Genomic DNA, 21,689 nt, shown 5'->3' with positions numbered 1-21,689 from the left:
AACACAAATCACACTTTTTATTTAGTTCTACAAAAATACTAAACAGGAAAACAATATGCATGCATCCGTCACGTAGAAACTTACCCATGTAAGTTTTTGCAAATAATATGACCACCAACCTTTGCAAAAATCACAAAATGGATTTCTCCAACACAAATATGTAAATCGTACCATAAATTTTTTTTTTGCATATGCCACATATGGTCATATTTTATTTATAAAACGGAAAATGGCAACTTTATATTCAATTCCTACATGTCTGAAATTTTTATGAAACAAAACAATGTGTGTTTTTACTAAGTTTCAAAAAACATATCAAAATGCAACTCATGCTCAAAAAAATGTACTCTAGTAATCTTGTGAGTAAAATCACAAGATGAGTTTTTTCCAACACAAGTTGTGTAAACCGTAGGCACTTCATACTTTTTTGCATAGGCCACAAATAGTCATATTCTTACGAAATTAACAAGGTTAAATCTTTACTCAATACCTATGTGCAAGGGTTTCCTTCATAATATATTGAAATTAAGGAGTGTGTTTCTACTATGTTTTTAAAAAAGGATCAAATGTAACATAGGTTCCCAAAAAAGCTCTAATAAGTTATAATATATACAACACTTAGAGCATCTCCAGCCGCGTCCCCCAAAGCGTCCCCCAAAGGGATTTGGGGCGCGCCGGACCAAAAAACCATTCCAGCCGCGTCCACCAAAGTCCATTTTTGTCCGGCGCGGCCCGATACGGTGTCCGGCGCCCCGAGCCCGTCCCCGTCCCACAGGGGACGCACCGGGGACGCCGGACACACCGAAAAGCGAGGCGAACCGACGCGGGCCCGGCGCGTCAGCGGCTCAGTGAAAAATCGTCTCCCACTCCCGCCAAATCCCGCCCCTCCCGCCATATCGCGCCTATCCCGCCGCGCATTTCTGGCCTCCCAACACATATCCCGCGGCCGATTCATTTATCCTTTCCCCGCCGATTTGTTTCTCCCTCCCGCCGTCCACCCGCCGCCGCTACCTTCTCCCCATTCCATGACGCCGCCGGTAGCCCCCAAGAAGATGGCCAAGAAAGCGGCCAAGAAGCCGCCGGGCAATGCGACGAAAGGGGAGAAAGCGCCGTTCGCGAAGCCGCGGAAGGCGCCGGCCCCGAAGAAGAAGCCGGAAGGATGGACCGATGATCAGTGGCATCAAGACTGTCTGCGCCGGAAGATGTCGACGGCGGAGCGGAAAGGACGGAGGGCGGCGGAGCAGGAGAAGAAGGCTCTGGCGGTGCGCCAGCACCAGCACTTAATGGCCGGGTGTCTCGCCGCCACCAACGCGAGCCCATATAGTACGAACATGCCGGTGTACGTTCCGGGAGTCTTCTCTCCGTCGTCATCCGCCTTCTACAACGACGGCCCCTCCGGCACTCCCGAGTGCGTGACGCCTAACTTGTCGCCGCACTACCAGGATGCGCTGCCGCATGGCGGCTTCAACCCCAACAACCTCTACTCTCCGGCGTACGAGCAGCGCGAGCCAGGACCCGGTGCGGACGGCGACCCTTTCACTGGCCGCAGGGGGCCGCTCGAATTCGACGGCGCCGGTGCTGAGGGTGCCGAGGAAGAGGGCGGGGGTGAGGACGAGGAGGACGATGAAGAGGAGGGGGTGGAGGACGAGGACGAGGACGAGGACGAAGAGGGCGGTGAGGAAGAAGACGAGGAGGGTGCCGGTGACGATGATCTCGTGAAGGTCGACGCGGACGGCGTGAAGAAGAAAAAGAAGAAGAAGGCTTCGGGCACACAAGGCCCCAAGTGGACGGCTTTGGAGGATCTTTGTCTGTGCGAGTCGTGGGCGACGGTGAGCCATGACTCCATCATCGGCGCCAACCAAAAACACGGGAAGTATTGGGCGAGAATCAAGGCCGAGTTCGATGAGCGCAAGCTCATCAAGAGCGACTACAACAAAGTGACAATGAAGAGGAGCCAAAAGGCAATGTCGACGCGATGGGCCATCATCCAGGCGTCGGTGAACTCCTTTCATGGATACCATCAGGAATTACTGACCAGAGCCGAGAGCGGCGCCGACCTCTCCCAAATGGTACGACTCTTTCTTCCATAATCTGTAGCACCTACATTGTGTTCGATGAAATGATTCCGCTTCCTTTGGCTAGTTTGATAGGGCCATGGAGGTTTACGCGAGGAACTCGGATGGGCATAAGTCGTTCGCGCTGATGCATTGCTATACCAAGCTCAAAGGGAATGAGAAATGGCGGTTGACGCGCCTGTCGCTGTCCAAGGGGAAGGACGCCATTGATCTGGACGCGGCGTCGGCAACGTCGGCAGGGCGTCCTACTGGCAACAAGGATGCCAAGGCCGCCTTGGCCGACACCGCGTCGTGTGAGAAGACGCAGACGTCGATCACGAAATGCCTCGCGGACGTCTCCTCGACCTTTCTCTCCCGCGCCAAAAAGAACGACGAAAGGTGGGCGGAGCTGTTTAAGAGGCAAGAGGAGAAGTTGGAGCTCAAGAAACGCAGGGACGACATGTCCCTGCTGAGAGCGTCGACAGAGGGAATGCCTCCCCGGACGCGGGCGGCGCACAACTTCTTCAAAGGCCAGATCCTCGACGACATCGAAGCCAAAATGGCGGCGGCCGACGCTGCGGCCGACGCGGCGGCCCAGGAAGAGGCAGCGGCAGCAACTGCGGCGCAAGAGCCGGCTGCCGCGTCTTCGACTGCTACACCATCGTCGGCCTACGCAACGGCGGCGGAGGAGACGGAGCATGCACAACACCAGGCAGATCGCGACGAGGTCATCGTGATCGACGGGACTGCGTCGACTCAGGATACGTCGCCGTCGACCAACCCCTTATTCTAATTTAGCATGCACTATATGGTCTGTAATATGACCGCGTGCCTAGTACTTTGATCTTCGCTACTCTGATCGCGACGATTCGGCGGGAACGATCTCTTTTGAATGCAAAATTTGAATTCTTGATTGGGGGCGGCGTTTGGGGGACGCGACTGGGGAGCGACGTCCCCCAAAGACGGCACGAACAAAACACGTCCCCCAAACACTCAATCCGGCGCTGTTTGGGGGACGCTTTGGAGGACACGGCTGAAGATGCTCTTACACCACGGTACCACAACCTAACATAGTAGTTATAGTGGCAGATTCCTGCATGTTGCAAGACATCGGCAATCAAGATGTATTTTCCCCCTCTACATGAGATATATATCTCCGTTTTCCATGAGTGATCAGATGCAAAATGTATGATCGTGCTCCCAAAGTAATTCTGAATTATAGAATCGAGAAAGAGTTGTAAACTTGGAGTCCGACCACACATTGTGAGGCAAAGAAAATGGCATGTATATAAAGTTGTGATGTGCATCACTGATACGTTGCAAACGTATCTATAATTTTTGATGCTCCATGCTTGTTTTGCACCAATTTCAACATGTTTTATAGGCACTTTGTATCATATTATGTCATTATTTGGACTAACATATTAACAAGTGCCACAGTGCCAGTTTCTGTTTATTATGTCTGTTTATTGCAGAAATAGTCCAAAAATAAGAGTGCTCGGAAAAATCTGAAAAATTCACCAAAATTCTTATTCACCAGAAGACTCCGGGAGCCAGAAGGGGAGTGCCGGGAGAGCCACAAGGTGGCTATACAGGTGCCAGGCGCGCGCCTGGGCCCTGGCCGCCCCTGGCCCATGTACTGGCGCCTCGGGCACCCCCTCGCGTCGCCTCTTCGCCTATAAGAAGCTCCTGACCCTAAAAGTTACGAGGGGTAACTTTTCCGTGGAAGAAGAGCTCCGTAGCCGCCGTCATCGCCGAAACCAAGTTTCGGGGGACATAAGTCTCTGTTCCGACACCCTGCCAGGACGGGAAATTGCGCCCGGTATCTTCTCCATCGACTCCACCGCCATCTTCATCGCCATGTTGCCTCCTATGATGAGGAGGGAGTAGTTCACCCTCAGGGCTGAGGGGCCGTACCGGTAGCTATGTGGTTTCTCTCTCTCTCTCTCTCGTGATATGATCTTTTATGTGATCGTGGACTTTGTAATCTAGATGTTGTTGTGCTACTCTAGTGTTTTATCATATGAACTTTGGGGTCAGCGTGATCGCGGTATGTACCATGTGTGGCTCCCTTATGAATTGTGTAATGTTAGTTCCTTCTATGAATGCTCAAAGTGACAACGTGGGGTGTTCATGGTATTTGGGGCTGCATCTTGAGGTGTGTTTTTATAGCCCATGCACGATGAGTTTGTGTTCTTTATACAACAAGAAACTATTTCATAGTAGCATGATGAAGTGCTTATATTTATATCTAATTATGATTGCATTGTTGAGAGTGCCACTGGTGAAAGTATGATCCCTAGGCTTTGTTTCCAAATATTACATCACACTCCTTAGTGCCAACGAAGCTATTTTCTGGCACCGTTCGTTTACTGTTTTACTACATATTTACTTGTTGCATATTTATATTATCGCTCATATTCATCCATACCACCTGTGTTTTACTATCTCTTCGCCGAACTAGTGCACCTATACATTTGACAAGTGTGTCGGGTGTGTTGGGGACAGAAGAGACTTTTTGCATCTTAATTGCAGGGTTGCTTGAGAGGGATATCTTTGACCTCTACCTCTGAGTTCGATAAACCTTGGGTGATTAACTTAAGAGAAACTTGCTGTTGTTCTGCAAACCTCTGCACTTAGAGGTCCAACACTGTCCACAGGAATAGGAGTGTGCGTAGACATCAGTCACCTAATCACCTATATACGTTGCCAAACAACACCACAAGCTGTGGCCCACTGAGTAGTCTTATAGCAAAGGAAGTACTCCACTATGTATGTTACACAAGCATATCTTAAGATGGGTTTCACTTGTCACAAAAGGTAGTCAAAAAGTGAATCTTGTGGTCAATAGTGGGTAGGACAGCTCTAAAAATAGTATTTATTTATTTCTTATGGTAGTTCACAAGGTTTTTTTTTAGAGCAACCACATATTTCATTACTCGAAAAACAAGTTACATGAAGCAACATATGTGAAAACTAAAAGACAAACCATGATAAAGTAATACAAAACGATCCCTAGGGTCTGCTGCAATCACCGTAGCCAGCTGCCGCCGCTCAACTCTAGCGCCGTCGAGACGGACATTGGAAAAGACGCCGAACCTCCACCATCGCAAGATCCAATAAAGCACCATCGCCAACGAGGCTTTGTGAGTCGATGAATAGGCCTGCTACAAGCAGCGATGCAAATGTCGCTGTGGCAGGTCGACCGAGGGACGTCCCCGTGCTATTTTGGACCAAGATCCGCCGCCTCCCATCGACGAAGTCGAAGAAGAATGACATATCCAACACCTCCGGACCAACATCTTCGCTCCAGAAGAACCACCTCGTCCCGGACCCAGCGCCGTCGTAGATAACAACGAACGTTGGCGACACACCGAGAAAAAGATCTCGTCAAATCCGAAGAAAGACGAGAAGACCAAGCCTCCGATCTGAAGGATCAACAAGCACACAGTGTCATCAACTCCGAGACGCCGCCATGAAAATCGCCGCCGGTATGGGAGTGGAGTTGAGGAAGATTTATTCGCCCACCACCTCAACGACGCACCACAACATACAAACCCTAACTACAAACCGAAGGAACGGGTCCCCTCCCCTTCCAGCCGCGAAACAACAAGCGGAAAGAGAGGGGGCCAACGCCCACGCCGGATTTGGAGAGCCGCCGCCTGTTGCCAGAGATGAGCAAAGCGGTTGGGGCATTTGCGTCCTGGGAGCGAGTTCACAAGGTTTTGAGCTTGTGAATAGCTTGTAAATATGCTCCACTATGTACGTGGAAGTTCTTAAGGTGTATTTTTTTTTTACTTTTGGACATTCTTATGGAAAACATAGTGGATGCCCTTAGAAGTTGGTACCTCTTACCACATAGTATTGCCAACCATGCATTATCGAAATAGAAGTACCCTAAACATTGAACCTATAAGGTGTCATGCAATTTGTAATGGTTTGTTTTTCCCTGAAAAGAAAATCAGCTTCCGCCGAATGCCCGAAAAACCCTGTTTCAAAAACAAAGCCCGAAAAGCCCTTCTTCTTGCTCGTTATCCTGAAGGGAAAACCTTGGTGCCCAGCCAGCCAGCCTAACCATGGAACACAGAGGCTAGCTCCCCAGCACCTGACTCCAGATAACTCTACCCTCTCCGCTTCTTGAACCCCTCGTTGTAGCTTCCTCGTCCTCTTCCAACCCGAAGCCGCGGTCAGCACCAACCGCCGCGTCGGGCCAAGAACCATGGCGTCCTGCTCCCGCCCTTGGCTCTTCCCAGGTAACGGCCTGCTCCTCGTTTCAACCTCCGTTCTGCTCCACACACGGAGCAATTGTTTTTGGCATCCTCCGTTAACCCCGCTTTCCGTCGAACACTCTGCAGGCATGTCGCCGCCGCCGGCTGCCTCCTCCGCCGGGCCGGTTCCTCTCTTCTGCAAGTATTCAGTAATTACCTACCTCGACGCCTCAAATTGTTCAAATTTACTGCGACGGCTTGCTCTCTGGACTAATATTTCGGTTCATTCCGTTCTTGCACAGATGGTGTTTGCTAGTTTGCCTCAGCGGAGAAAAGCAGGGTCGGTCAGAACGCGGAGAGGCAGGATCAGGTCTGTCAAGGATGACTCTATCCATTTAGATCCCTCCAAGATTGAAGCGCCACCGTACTCCAGTTACTTAGACTCCACGTCCGGTCAGCTCGAGCCGGCGTCCGGTGCCCGGGCAAGCATACCTGGGGAGGAGTACTGGCCGGAGGGCACTGCAGCTCGCGTGCGTGCTGCCCGTGCACCTGCACCGGTTGGGGAGTCGTCCGGGACTCCGTCTCTTGGCAAGAAGCCCGGGAGTAGGAGGAAAGGGTACAAGGGGCAGGTAGGATCGGCATCAGCAGCGGATGGCGATGGCGATGGCGAGTTCATTGTGGCCACTGAGGTTCCGTTAGATGATACGTTGGAGGAAACAAAGGATTCACTGGATGAATATGTCACTTACGAGGCGCCCAAGGAAGAGACTCTGAGCGAGTATGAGATGGACAAGATGATGGGGCGGCCGCACCCTTTTGTCGATCCAGCAAAGGCGATGTTGGCAGAGGAACCGAAATCGAGCGAAGAGCTCTGGTGGAATTGGAGGAGGAAGTCTGAGACAGAAATGTGGTCACGATGGCAGAGGAGGCGTCCAGATGTTGACACGGTTAGTATTCAATTGATTGCACTTGCTAATGATAGAATGCGGTCTTTTTTATAGGGTCTGTTTGCCTGTCCTCAACATGGTCACTTAGTAGAATATAAGGTAGATTCACATGCTTTTACTGCACCACGATTACGAGGATTTACAGGGTAGTTTCGTAGTCTTTCTGTGCCCAACTCTGACAGCATATGCACAAGCCGCACTACGGCACACTATGCCCTTATGTCCTGTCATTTCGTATATGAACTGTGCCAATCATTGTCAGGGTCAAGCCAGCTTATTATGCTTTTCTGATGCATCTTCTAGTGCGAAACTTGAATGTGAATGGAGTGGTGTAGATAATAACATAAACAAGATTTTGCGGACGAATATAAGATGAATAGACATATGTGCATCTTTATAAGGACGCCCAATAAAGTAGGGGTTCAACTGAACCTCCACATCTCTTATTAAATACGCCACTGGGTATATACGTGCGTCGCTTGCACATGTGGCGTGCAAGCTTTATGTTGTTGTGTGTACAGTTTATTGGCTCATGGTATGTGCCAGGTACAGTTTCTTCTTTTTCATGAAGTCCTAGTTCAAATTAGTATTTATGTTAACTTCTAGCTCTATGTCATGCTTCAGTTTTAATCTAAATTTTAATGCTTGTTTTGTTACGTTAGGTCTTTGCAAAGGCAATGGCCGAAACTGGTCAGATTAAAATATTTGGAGACCACCCTACAAGAACAGAAGCTGCTCTTGCCAAGACAAGAAGGCATTTACACAAAGAGGAAAGGTTGACTACTAAATACTACTACTGTTTGCTCATAAGTCTGCTACAGCTTTGTTGGACCCTTTTATCGCAAACGTGCAGTTGTGTGCACCTTTATTTGAAGGCTAAATCGTTATTGCTCTTCCCTATACTTGAAAGCCTCCTCGAATAGGCTTTCGCCTGCCATATTAATATAGCAACCACACGATACAACGAGCACTATACATGAAAGCCAGTAGCATTGTTCCATCATATTTTTAGACACTCATTTAAACGTATCTTCTGTTTCCAATTGTTTTGTTGTGTCATAACAAATGTGTGGCAGAATATTATGTAGGTCAAATACCCACAGGTTTTTGGTCCAGTGTCCTGTTTTTTTCTGAAACAGTAGAAGTGCGCTGTTCTAGTTATGAGTTATCTATGGCGTGCGATAGAATTTTTTTTCAGCATTAAATTTTCATGGTATGATTGTCAGGACTAAAGTACTATCTTGTTTACTAGTGCCTCTTATATTTGATATGCAATAAACACAGGTTAGAAGCAGAGCAAAAGAGACTAGAAGAAATAGGACCAATAGCATACTATTCTGAGTGGGTCGAAGCATATAAACAAAAGGACACATCATGGGAAGCCATACAGAAGCACTATGAAGAGACTGGCGAAGATGAGACTACTCAACTGATAACAATGTTTCAACACCAAACTGCCGGTGAATTTCGCACTATGATGGGCACTGATGTTCGTATACAACGAGATCCTTTGGCAATGAGGATGCGTGAAGACCAAATTAAACAGAGTATATATTTTGTTGCTGAAATTCTGATTTTTTTTTATCTTGCCAAGCAACAAAGCTGCTTTTGCTGAATAGTTATATGAAGTTGATCTTGCATTAGCTTCTAATAATCCTACCAGGTTTGGTCCACCCCCCTAAGCTTCGAGGCCAAGTCAACAAAGCACTCTTATCTTTAAAACTGTCTAAGCAGCCCCTCTTAAGGCACCGAATACCATTTCAGTAATCCCCTTGGCCACATTGCTGTCCACAGCGGCAAAACCATCTCAGGGTGACCTTCTACCTCTTACCGGGTTGATACAGGAAAATAACTCACCAGTGTTGAACACAGCAATACTTATGTTTCTTCAGTTTCAGCATTCAAGTGCCACTCTTAGTATGTTTAAGAGACTTTGAACAACTGGTATTTTAATACATCTAAAATATTGGTATATGCTCTGTACTCCAATAAGGGAAACTACCTTGTTACTCTCATAATAAAATAGATGACATGTTATTTTAACTTATGCAACTTTATTAGGGTATGTAATAACTTGGACTTAATCATGTGATGTTCAAATATGCAGTTTGGGGTGGTGATCCTGTTTACCCAACTGTGAACTATGTTCAGGATCCTGATGTAGTGATTGACTACAGGGGTCCGGAATTTCATGAGCCTACCCCTGAGGTTATACCTTATTTGATGGAGGTATGTGATAGCATTTCCACATATTTTTTAGCATTTCACCCTGTGCCAACTAAGTTTTACTAGATTCATGGTTTTGGGTTGTTGTTTCGGAGATCCATAACAGCATACATATGAATTTATAATTTATAATGGTCTTCAGTAGTATATAACACAGCACTGAACACTTAATGTTAAATCGTGTGACTTGTGTCCCTAATGGGACTAATGTTGCAGCTCAGCAATTATACTAACTTTTTTGCATTGCATTTCTCCTTTCAGCATGGGATAATGATCACGAAGGAAGAAATGGATGCACGTTTGAGTGAAGAGCAGGATGAAATCAATCAAGACATCATGGTATACCTTAAATGCTTCTGATTTGGCTGTAACTGATTCTGTTTACAGATCTGCAAAGTCCTCTTTTACTTATCCCTGTTCTGATATGCTGACAGTACATTCCTGAAGTCAAAGATCCCATGGCTACCGCTGTTGATATTGGAGAGCATTCTGTGAGTGTCCAAACTGCTTCTTTTTTAGTTACACAAATGGCTCAGTCCATGCATGTCATACATGAAAAGAAAATGATTGTGAATCTTTTGTTTCATTATATTCATTCTCTTTTGTGGGGAGAATTTATTTTGGTCATGACTGAAGATTATGTGAACTATGGAAACATTTTAAATATCCTATGTATTAAACATTGTTGTCATCTGACTATGGTACTTTCTGCTTTCCAAACAGTACAATGAAGATAGTGATGATGAGGAGGAGGTTGACAAAGCTGCAGCACAGCCTGGGTCGCTAGAGGTATCTTAGTGAACTATTTTACTGGTGGGAACATAGGCATTCTGCAGTTGTCATGATAATATTGCATGTATGCTTTTATTAATCACAACAACAGAAGTATGTTAGTTTGCATATATACTTCTGGGAAGCTGGATGTTGAATATTTTTAGTAACCATCTGACACCAAATAAGTGGGATGAGATGGCTACCAAATATCAATAATTCTCCTATTCCAAGGCTGATAACTCCTTGAAATCATCTGCTCTATATATATAGGATGAGGAAGATGGCGGGGATGAGGCTGAGGAAGTTGAAGGTAAAGCGACTCAGAACTGGAGCGTTTTAAAAACTACTGGACAGGATGAAAAACCAAAGGTATCTTTTATAAACACTCTTATCCTGATGGTGGCAGTTTCTTGCTGTCTTTGGCATTTAGAAACACTGAAACGATAAAGTTCTTGTTGGTCTCATTGGATATCTTACTTAAATGTGTGGATATGTTCAGTTTTGTTTTGTGTAAATTCATGGTATCTTTATATGGTGATACGTGTGCAGGGCACACAACAATAGCAACTTCTATTCCAGATGACAATGCTTGCCTTTTCTCTTTCCAGGAAAAGTTAAAGAAAGATCAGCTGTCACTTAAAGATGCTATTAATGATTCTGAGAACCTCACTGATTTCCTTATGGACTTTGAAGAAGATGAGTAAATACTGCAGGCGTTTATTTTCGTCGTGCGCATGACACAAGGTGAGTAATTACTATTAGGCAAGTGTATCAAATACTCTTTATTATTTAACTTTCTGATAAATCTGAGCAAATTAACTATAGTTTGTCCACTCTCGGAAATCCTGAGCCGGAATCACTGTATGTGCTTCATGAATTTGGCTGAGTTTGTAGGTTTAGTAGCTATACACATGTTGTACAATATTAATATTGAATGGTACAATTATTCTGTGGAGTGAAAGCATGAATATGTTGCACTGATCCAAATAGCCTTAAGCCTTCCTGTGCTGCTTTCCAAGGCGCGAGGCTGCATCCTTAATACGTGCAAGGGATTCAGCAAAGTCGTCCAGAAGTTCATGACAGTCTGGAAACTGTGCCTCATCCAGTGCTAGGTTTACCATGATGGTGTTGACATAGCTTTGATAATTCACAGTTAGGGCCTACACAAGCAAACCAAACAACTAGTTAGTGTTTTGCAGTTTACATGTGCCATAAAGTGGGCAACTTTTGAAAACATCTTGCTATAGAAGTGCTATACATAAGTGTACTTGTACATAGATTCAGGAGTTTATTGCATTTTTTTGTGTGTGTGGAAAGCTTTGTTACCTTTCTTCAGCAAATAACTTGTGATAGCAATTGTAATCTAATATAGCAGAAAAAACTTATGAGATTGGATGATATTGGGCACTAACATGTTAATCTATTTAATTCTAGTGCACAATCATATACATTTGGAGGACTTACTTCCGGAGGCCCATAGCCGCTAGGGGCGATGAAGACAACTGGATGCCCACAAAACTCCACCTGTTCAACCGGGCCAGTCATGTTGGAGAAGGATATGGTAGTGTGGGAGATCATACGATGGAAGATAGCTGCAGCTGCCTGTTTGTTTGTTTGAGTCAGATGTTGCAATGCTGTTAGAAACAAGAACCCAAATAGCTGAAACGTCGACAGTGCAATGCTCTCTATAGATTAGACAGCAGCAAAGCTGACGGCACTGCTGTTGCACTCTAGGATTAGCCAGCCAACATTTCTCTTGGATAGCTAGCTGCTTGCATGTTACCGATTGTACCGAGACAGCATAAAGGACCAAATATATGTACCTTGAGTCCGAAAACTTTGAGTATCACTTCTGCTGCTAGGTGTGTGAACACCACCTCCAGGGAGCTCTTCTTCCTGTCCACAACCTTCTTCGCCTTGCGAACGTAATCCAGCGGGTCGCTGTGCTTGCCTATGAAGAACGGAAGGATGATGAAGCCGAGTTTGTTGTCCCATTTCACATCGCTTCCCTTGCCGGATTCTATCATGTTAACGCATGCCTGCTCATGGGCAGCGAGGATTGAATTATAAAATGATCAGTCCTGCTCTTCAAACTTATTTCAGAAAATTTGAATTATTTCTGTCTTACGTGTAGGCTTGTGGTTGGCCTTAAATTGACGAGAAGTATTGAGCGCACACGTATCTCCTTGTCGGTATCACCTAATAAACACAGGGGAGTCAAGCAGCGCCACAGTCACTATTCTGTTAGGAGCCTGCAATACATTTCTGTGTTTAAAGCAACGCTAGCTTGCCAATAGATCACCTGACTTCCGGAAGTAATAGCGTGATAGGGCAGCGTACGTGACCCCAACCAACACATCGTTAACTGTCTGCAGCGTACATGGAGAAAAACATGGTATTTAGGTGTGAGTTCTGTTGCTCGCAACATGTCAACAGACAAACAAAAAGAAGGTCCGTGTGGCATCAAAATTAACTTCTCCATATCAATTATAAATACATAAGGGGAAATTCTGTTTTGTAAACTTTTGAAACCAGGCAACTCTGATCTCTCACCACTGCCAAAGTTGTATCGTACCAGTGGTATTATAGTTAGGACAATTTAAGAGTTAAGACAGCTTCTGTTCAACTCCTCACTGACTGGCTATTGGCTATCTCTGTATCATAGCCTTTTTTTTTTTGAGAAACACAGTACAAACGTAGACGCTCACATACACGCGCATACACTCACCCCTATGAACGCACACACGCACACCCTACCCCTATGAGCATCTTCGGAAGACTAAGCCGGCGGATTGAATCTTGATTTTTTTTTTGTTTACCTTTTGATAGTTTTTTCCTTTTTTTCTTTCCCTTGATGTAAATATTTGTACAGGACTAGGCTTTTGCCCTTTTTGCTTTCCATCTTAATATAAAATTTTGCACCGCAGGGGCTTTCCCTATGGTAGAGCAGCTTAAAAAAGGAAAACTTTACCGAAACATGAAAGAAATAAAAAAATATCTGGAACAAGAAATTATTTGGGAGAAATTCATAATATTCAGACAACTACAAAAAGGTGTATAATTCAAACAAATTTGCAGAATTTATATATTCTAGTAAGCTCACAAAAAGAGGGAATAGTGCATTAAGATCAAATTTCAGAAACATAGAAAACGCTTAAATATTATTAGAAACCCAAATAATTCAAGAAATAGCACCAAATGGTGAGAATTCACGGAAAAACACTCGTGGTTTTCATTGATTGTGAATTTTCATATTAAACTTGTGATTTCTCATCATTTTTTGTATTAACCATATTTGACATCAAATTGCTAAAAGGTATTTGCTGAACAAATATTTCATAACATGGATGTCAAATATGTGGGAGACAAGGTCTTTGCGTTTCACCCACAATGATTAATTTTAACCCTTGATCGGTACATTGTAACATGTTATATCGGCGAAAATATCTTGAACTGTAGGTACAATTCCACTAGAAGTTGTATATATATTTTGTGTATTAGAGATATTTTTAAATATGATGTTTAAGGAGGCACACTCTATAAAGAAAAGTATTAGAGATATTTTTAAATATGATGCTACAACTCTTTTTTATATAAGCAAGTTGATAGCAGAAAAAAATGATCACAAAAAAAGCACAACTACTATTAAAGACTGACATTTTCATGAAACTATTAAAGATAATACACTTCTATCGGAGAATGAATAAGTATATTTTTTAAAATCTTTTCTCCTAAGTCATTTTTCTTAAATTTGACCGATCTTACAGAAAAATTACAATGCTTGTGAGTTGTGACATGTACTAGATTAGTACCACTCGATCTATATATTTTGAAATGTAGTTTCATGATATATTGATTTGATGTTATAGTTGGTACTTCGTTTTTCTTTATAGAGTTGGTCAGATTTAGAAGAAAAAATGATTTAAGAAAAAAAAGAAGCAAAACATAGTAGTACATTTATTCCGCTGCATACGGAGGTAGTAAGACTACCCATAATGGGAGTATCATAGGTAGTATTATGCATTCTATGCATGCAAAATGCTGATGTGGCAGTGCAATTAAGGATGAGAGAGAGTGTACTAGTATCACAGGTAGATACCGTATCATAGCACATACTACTAGATAAAATAATGTCAAGTAAATCTTGTACACATATTTGCATTGAGATTCTACAAAACAATTAATATATGGAGTCTATGATAGTAGTATATGTATCATGCATTGTGGAGATAGTAACATGTAGTAGTATCATAGGCATGATACTTCTATATGATACTATGCATTGTGACTAGTCTAATACTAGTAGTATCATTTTTTTTTCGGCGGCGGCACCGCGGGAGGCATCCCCGTCCGGCGATCCGCTGTCCGTGCTGGTGGGCGCTGCGGTGGTTAATTTCGCTCACAGGTGTCTCGGGGTGGACAGAGCAGCCTTTGTGGCGCCCATGGCGTCTGTGTGTTGAGTCACGCGATCTGACCCTCGAGGTCGGAGCGACGACGGACGAGAGGCCGGAAGTGGACTTTGGTTTGTTAGTTGTGGATAGAGTCGCCTAGACTAAGGCCATATGCATGTTTGGAACGGTTTAACTTGGGTCGGATCTTTGCGATGATCAAGAATATGAAGCATTTCTTCAGACAATCAGACATGCCACTCAGGATATATGCACTTGCACCTCAGGGAAAAGATCGAAAGGCTCTTACGCATTTCATGGCGTTCTTGACGAACTTGACGTCGTCGAGGCTAAGGCTCCGATGCACGATGCGCTTGCGCTGCGACTCAGCATGGTTCACCCGCTTGAACAGCGTGTGGGGGTCTTTGAGGCACAGTATCGTGGCGAAGAAGGCCACGACGTCCACCGCGGTGTGCCATGCGAGCACGACGAACGACCAGAGCCATGCGACGTACGCCAGGGCGCCCGCCGAGGGGCGCGGGCGCTGGTAGATGGCGCCCGTGCGCGTCGGCAGCGGCGGCATGGCCGGCAGCCTGGTCGGGTCGGCGGCGCTGCGCGTGCAGGCCATGAGGAGCGTGAGCAGCGACATGCCGTCCCCGAGGGAGTGGTGCACCCGGATCGCCACGGTGGCCGTGGCCTCGGAGGTCGGGAAGTCGAAGAGGTGGAACTCCCAGAGCGGCCGGGACCAGTCCATGGGTAGCGTCGAGAGCGACGCGACGTAATCCTCCACGGCCTTGTCCGGGTCGGCGGCGACGGCCGCCGGGTCCAGCACCGGGCAGATGAGGTGGTCCTTCACGTTCACCGTCGTCGGCGCCCACCGCAGGTTGCCGTCCTTGTCCGTCACCTGCACGAACGTCGGCACCGGCGATCGACGTTAGAGAAAGTGAGAAACAGCACGGAACGCAACAGGGAGTACGTACGTGCTAGCGTGGATGGCAGGCATGGTGCGATGGAGTACGTACTTGGATGCTGCGGAAGTGTGGGTAGCGCGCGAGCTGGGCTTCGATGCCGGCGCGGAGGGCCGGGATGTTGAGGGGCGTGGCGGCGCCGATGACGACGATGATGTAGAAATCTTCCACGAGCCTCGCCGAAGGGCTGACGGGCTCCCCCAGCTCGTCGTCTGGCGCCGTCCGCCCGTCAGTTCCATTGTCGTCGCTCGTCGACGTGCGGACCGAGAGCGGCCGCTTCCGCAGGGTGCTGGGAGCTGCCGCTTCCATTGTTGCTGTTTAATTATTAACTAATCTATCGCTGCAGCTCGTCGGCATGGAGCGCCCATGCGTGTAAATAGTACTCGATCCTACTCCGTACTAGGAATGTTGGATAGGAATATAGGATAGCGTGTCTGATTCCCATCTTTTGAAAAGATTCTTTTCCAGCAGCCAACTAAAAATGTTAATGCGCGTGAATTCCGACGTTGACTGCTAGTAATAGATTTGATTTTTGATTAATCTTTAGGCGCTGGAAAATATTCTTTTCAAGCAGCCAACTAAAAGTGTAACGTGGATGCAGGATTTTTAATGGAGAAGAAGAATGGTGCATGGGGATTGGGGATGCGAGATCATAGTGGAAAAGTCCTCTCAGCCTGGGATATCATTACTGAGTGTTAGTCAGCAGCAATGGGATTGCTTGCCTTGAAGGTTTAAAACTAGAACTTGCAAACTGCAACTGTAATCTTGTTACTGAAACAGGTTATGCTTCAGTTGTGGAGTCCTTCAAAGATGACAGTTGTGACCGATCTGAATTGTTCTTCATTGCGAAGGAATTCAACTTATTAAGACAACCAGATTGTCATGTTATCATCTCAAAAGTCAGTTGAAACTGAAAATAGAGTTGCTCATGGTTTATACCAATTAAGCCATAGTGTGTGGTGTGGTGGGGTTTTACAAGCTGCGGTGTTGATCTGCGTGTCAAAAGCAGCCTTAGATGATTGTAATTCAAACAATGTTATTGGATTTATATACAACACATTTTTTAAAAGAAAATTAGAACATCGTGTCTTGTTTTCCATCTTTTGCAACAGCCAACCGAAAGTGTGACTTACAATGCCAGTAGTAGCTCGTTAATGGTTGTTTGACCAACACCTACATTGTTTTCAGGAACGGTTCGTTAATGTGAACGGCCACGATTGCTCTCTGATTGACTGATTGATAGGAGTAGTAACGATTATTATATTGAAAATGAAAGGGAAAGAAAAATGGTACTCCCTTTGTTGTTTGGTCAAAGATGATCTTGCAAGGTGCTGGTGAGGATTAGGCCATCTCCAGCCGCGGCGATGCAAAAGAACACGTTCGCGCGTCCGTTTGCGTCCGTTTGGATGGACGTGTGGACATGCGGATAGTGGCCGGCGTCTTTGGATCGCGCGTTGCACCCAACGCAACTGTCACCCATTTTGCCAACACGGTCAATATATAGTCTATTTCTTTAGGAAATAGGCCGTTTGGCCACATAAATTTATAAATAACACTAAAAACATAGAATAATATCAATTAAAATGTAGCATGACTAGGAAATGAAATATGTCATAGTTTGAATAAGGAACAACTATAAAAATTATAAACTGAGATTGTCAACTCAATTTGTGCGGTCTAGGATCTCTTTCTGCCTCTTCTCGAACCAAGCTTTCTGCACCTCGTTCATGGCGGTCAAGTCTGCGGTCATGATCATGTGGTCCTCGAATTGGCGTTTCAGCTCAACTTCTCTCTCCTTCAGCTCCACCTCTTTGGCCCTCGCCGCTGCAATGAGCTCCAATTCTTTCTCTTTGAGCTCCACTTCCCTAGCTCTCATCTTGGCATGGGCCTCTTGAATCTCAAGCTTCCTCTTTTGGATATCGTAGTAGTTCTTCATGTCCTCTTCCTTCTCCCGACGCTTTCTCTCATCCCTCTAGTTCATGGACACCTCTTTTCCAGTATACAAGTCCTTCAAGGTGCCAACCAAATGCATGGTCGAAGCATCACGCTTCATGTCGGCCTTAGTTGCCTTCTGGCCTCTTGGACGGCTTGCACGAGAAGCGGAGCTTCCGCAAGGCTGGCCACCATCAAGGTCAATGACCATGGCATCTTTGGCAGTCTTGCTGCCAATCAAGCTCGCCATGTAGGACTCGTACCCCTCCTTGTACTTGGGGGTGCCCCGGATTTCCTTCCAACAATGAGAGATGGCAAAGGTCTTTCCGTCATTCACCGTTTTGAAGTAATCCAAAGCTTGAAACACCTAGAGAAAAGCGAGACAACAATGACAAACGTATGTGCAAACAATAAAAGAACAAGTTGAGGTTGAGAACTATGCCAAGTCCTTGACGCCAATGCCGCTAACGGGAACCCGCTTCACGTGATCATACGCAGCCTGAAGCTTGTTGCATTATGCTTGAATTGTTCCCCACCTCTTTTGGAGGGAGCGCTCATTGCGGTCGCTGTTAAATTGGTCATCCTCGTACGGGCGATGCTCATGGAAGTAGTCATGGATCCGGCGCCAGAATGCGCCCCCTTCTGCTCGGCACCTGTCAGTGGATCTTGCCCGATGGCCAACCACATCTCGACGAGCATTTTCTCCTCCAGCTCCGTGTAGTTGCTAGTTCTTTTGCTAACCTAGCGACCTTGACCTTGTGCAGCTGCGGCTTGTGTGAGCTCGTCAACGAACAACGGCTGCTCATCGATGTTCATGGTACCGACATTGCCAATGTTGTCCTCCTCTATGTAAATGGGAGGTGGCGAGGGAGCCTGCTCGGTGGACGGAGGTTGCATGGTGGTCGGCATCGTCGGTGCATAAGATGGAGGGGCCTGCATCGTGGCCACTGCCTGCATAGATGGCGACGTGCACTCACCCGACAAATAGTTGAACAGGTTGTGTGATGAGGACATCCCTACCACACCACTACCCCCGTCATTACAAGATAAAGATGAACCTGCTGTGAAGCTCAAGTCCAATGAAGTTCGGGTTGGACCTATTACAAGGGCTCGTGCGAAGCTACTTAAACAACAGGTGAACTTGTTCCTGAACGATACTTTGATTGATGAGAACTTATACTGCCTAAGTCTTGCTACTTATGTATCATCAGGTATGAAGAGGAGATAAGCATCGCACGAGGAGGAGAGGAGCAGCTGGACGTGAAGATCTCATGGTCGCGCGAGGGAGGAGCGGGAGGCATGCGCGAGAGGACAAGAAGTCCAGGCCGGCCCAGCACCCGGTCAAACCGGCCGCCACGCTGGCACGCCGGTCCCTGGCCCGGTCCGACCGGGCGGCCAGCCGGATCCAACCCGACGCCAACCGGGCGGCACGCTGATGCCAACCGGGCGGGGTACTGAGCCACACGTTCCGCCACCCGATCGTCACCTAGTCCCTGGCCCGGTCCAAACCGGACCGGCCGGTCCCAGGCCCGGTCGACCGGTCCCCAGACCGGCCGTGTCCGAGTCTGTCTCGACCAGATCTATTCTGGGTCGGTTATTCTTGTATCTTTTCGACCAGAAGTCATCCTGGACGCCTATATAAGTGCCCAGGATGCCCCTAGCTTCTTTAGACCATGTTTAAGATAAACCCTAGTTCTTAGTTGTTTGCTTTGCAAAACTATTGAATCCCTACACAATATTGCTTGATATTGTGTAGATCTGAAAGTCTTGTGTGATCTGCTGTTCCATTGGGAATTAGAAGGTTGCAACTTACCGCTTCATGGTCAGCGGCTACGTGCGCAAGTGTGTTGAGTTGCGAATATCTTGCAGGGTTGAGAGCTGTTGCATTGGCGACAGGGACCAATCGAGAGATCTCGTTACGTCATACAAGTTATCATCCACTTCATCAAGTTATCTCCGCTGCAATCACCCCGTGATCATCATCACCACCGTTGCTTACTGAGAAGATCGGGCCACCCCATATCATCTTGGTATCAGATTCTCGGGTTCCCTCGGTAAGCCATCCACAATCCACCCCATAGTTGAGTTGTGTGTGTTTCCTATCCAGAAAAAGCCAAAAAAAATTAGGGTTAGGGTTTGCCATAGCCTTAGATTGCACTAATTTCAAGTTTTAGTTGCTTTTCGTAGTTGTTTTTGCGTATCTTTTTCTTTCATCTAGTTGTTAGGGTTTGAGTCTCTACTTTCATCTAGTTTCAGTTATTGTTACTCTGAGTCCACATAGCGTACAATGTGCTTTTCCCAACCATAGCCACAGCCTATCGAAATACGTGACTAGGAACTTCCCCAGAAGAGACTAGTTTTACCGCTCGTCAGGCTGCTCATTAGGGTTTGGTGCTTTGCATATTTTGTTGGCCGTGTTATCAAGGAGTTGAGTCATTTTAAAAAAAAGAAAATAGAAAAGAAGCAAAAAGAGCTACATAGTTGCGTGTTCTACAAAAAGAAAATCCAAAAAGAAAGTGAAGTGCTAGAAGAATCAAGTGTAGGCCTAAGTTTACTTTACTGCACCCGTAGTTGATCAATCTTGTGCATGTCTCGTTGAGCTTTTCTAGCGTCTCTCTAGTGCATTGTAACCTTTCATCCATATAGTTGCATTGCCACATTTATTGCCTTGTGTGAGTATCATTGGTTGTCTACGGTCAGCGCAAGAGCTTGTTATTGGTGCAAATAGGTAGCCTACCTACAGCCCCACATATATCCTGCTTTGCTGTGTGATTTGTTCTTATATCCTTGATATTCGCTTTGCTACATCCGTGCACTAGTTGTTACTACAAGTGGTAAGCAACACTACTTTACTTTGGAACGGTAAGATCTCCTTTTCTTATCAGTTTTTGAGTGAGTTGTGAGAGTACCACCAAATATTTTTGATTTAGTGCACTAACCTACTAATCATGTCTGCTGGTGATGAAAAAATTGTTAACCAAGAAAACAAGGATTCTGCAGATATCATCACATGGAGGGAGTATCAAGCTCTTTGTAATGAGATGCGACGTGAATCCCGCACTCAAAGTGATGATCTTAGGGGAACGGTCCAAGGGATCTCCCAGAAGCTGGATACTACATGTGAGACCGTCACTACAATGAAACATCAAATGACGAATATCCAACGCGCTCTTCAAACTTTGCAAATGACGGTTGACAATCTTACCAATCAACAACAACAAGATGACGACGAAGATCCTGAGCTTCAAGATGACGCACACGATGCTCGTGGTGCGCCACGTGGTAATTGTCCTCGTGGGTTGGCTGAACTCCGACATCCTGGTCGTGGTTTTGAGGAAGACGATGGATTGGGTAAGCCTAAGTTCTCCATACCCAAGTTTGAAGGAGGTGCTGATGTTGAAGAATACCTCACTTGGGAGCTCAAGATTGAGAAGTTATGGAATTTACATCCACACTACACTGAAGATAGGAAGATCAAGCTTGCTTCTTCCGAATTTGATGGCTATGCATTGCGTTGGTGGGATGCATTTGTTCGTAACCGAGACGAGGATGGTGAGCAACCTATACGCACATGGCGTGCTATGAAGGAGGCGATGACCTCTCGCTTTGTGCCTACAAATTACTTGCGGAATATATTTGATAAGTTGACCCTATTGCGACAAGGTGTGAAGACTGTGGATGAATACTACATGGAGATGGAGATGCTTATGCAGCGTGGCCGTGTCCGTGAGTCTCTCGAGATGACAATGCAGCGTTTTCTCAACGTCTTGAAGTATGATATAAAAGGAATTGTTCGTCACTACAGTTACACCAATATGAATCAATTGTTACATCATGCACGAGAAGCTGAATCACATTTGGCTGACGAAGCAAAGGTTAAAGGTCGAGCTTCAGGAGCTGGGCGCTTCACGCCTCGCGCGCCCCCACCTACGGTGCCGGCGCCATCGACGCGCTCCGCACCCTACTCTACTCCGTCTAGCAAGCCGGTCTCCAATGTGTCTAACGCAAAGAAGTCTGAATCTGCTGCAAGTACGAGTGGCTCTAACATGTCTACTGCGCGCAATCGTGATATGGCTTGTCATACATGTGGTGGCAAAGGTCACTTCAAGAGGGATTGTCCTAACCGTAAAGTCATGATTATCAAAGAGGACAATGAGTATGAGACTGGAGATGATGTTGATCCTAATGCTCC

The 21,689-nt window shown here is 46.1% G+C and overlaps 2 protein-coding genes across 3 annotated transcripts; one reads left to right on the top strand and one right to left on the bottom strand.

The window, feature by feature from the left end:
• The first annotated feature begins 6,063 nt into the window (after positions 1–6,063).
• On the top strand, positions 6,064–12,058 carry LOC127344525 (protein PLASTID TRANSCRIPTIONALLY ACTIVE 12, chloroplastic). The gene is made up of 12 exons (XM_051370824.2): positions 6,064–6,307; positions 6,410–6,471; positions 6,565–7,209; positions 7,872–7,984; positions 8,494–8,756; positions 9,317–9,438; positions 9,697–9,774; positions 9,870–9,926; positions 10,159–10,224; positions 10,480–10,578; positions 10,818–10,953; positions 11,644–12,058. Exons 1-11 carry the CDS (start codon positions 6,274–6,276, stop codon positions 10,911–10,913), a joined length of 1,635 nt encoding a protein of 544 aa, XP_051226784.1. The 5' UTR covers positions 6,064–6,273; the 3' UTR covers positions 10,914–10,953; positions 11,644–12,058.
• LOC127344526 (wax ester synthase/diacylglycerol acyltransferase 11) lies at positions 10,977–15,964 on the bottom strand. Of its 2 annotated transcripts, none has more exons than XM_051370825.2 (7): positions 15,620–15,962; positions 14,908–15,501; positions 12,512–12,578; positions 12,338–12,408; positions 12,033–12,248; positions 11,674–11,811; positions 10,977–11,369 (listed from the first exon to the last, which is right to left on the bottom strand). In XM_051370825.2, the coding sequence occupies exons 1-7, from the start codon at positions 15,872–15,874 to the stop codon at positions 11,202–11,204; spliced, it is 1,509 nt and encodes a 502-aa protein (XP_051226785.1). In that variant the 5' UTR covers positions 15,875–15,962; the 3' UTR covers positions 10,977–11,201. The 2 variants fall into 2 exon arrangements, 1 of the variants encoding a protein (XP_051226785.1); XR_007878048.2 differs by having other exon boundaries at positions 11,235–11,369; positions 11,536–11,811; positions 15,620–15,964.
• Positions 15,965–21,689: the final 5,725 nt, after the last annotated feature.

The sequence above is a fragment of the Lolium perenne genome, chromosome 3 (assembly GCF_019359855.2).
Source record: "Lolium perenne isolate Kyuss_39 chromosome 3, Kyuss_2.0, whole genome shotgun sequence".
Lineage (NCBI taxonomy): Eukaryota > Viridiplantae > Streptophyta > Magnoliopsida > Poales > Poaceae > Lolium > Lolium perenne.
The sequence above is the reverse complement of the archived record's forward strand: the minus strand, read 5'-3'. Positions and strand labels throughout refer to the sequence as shown.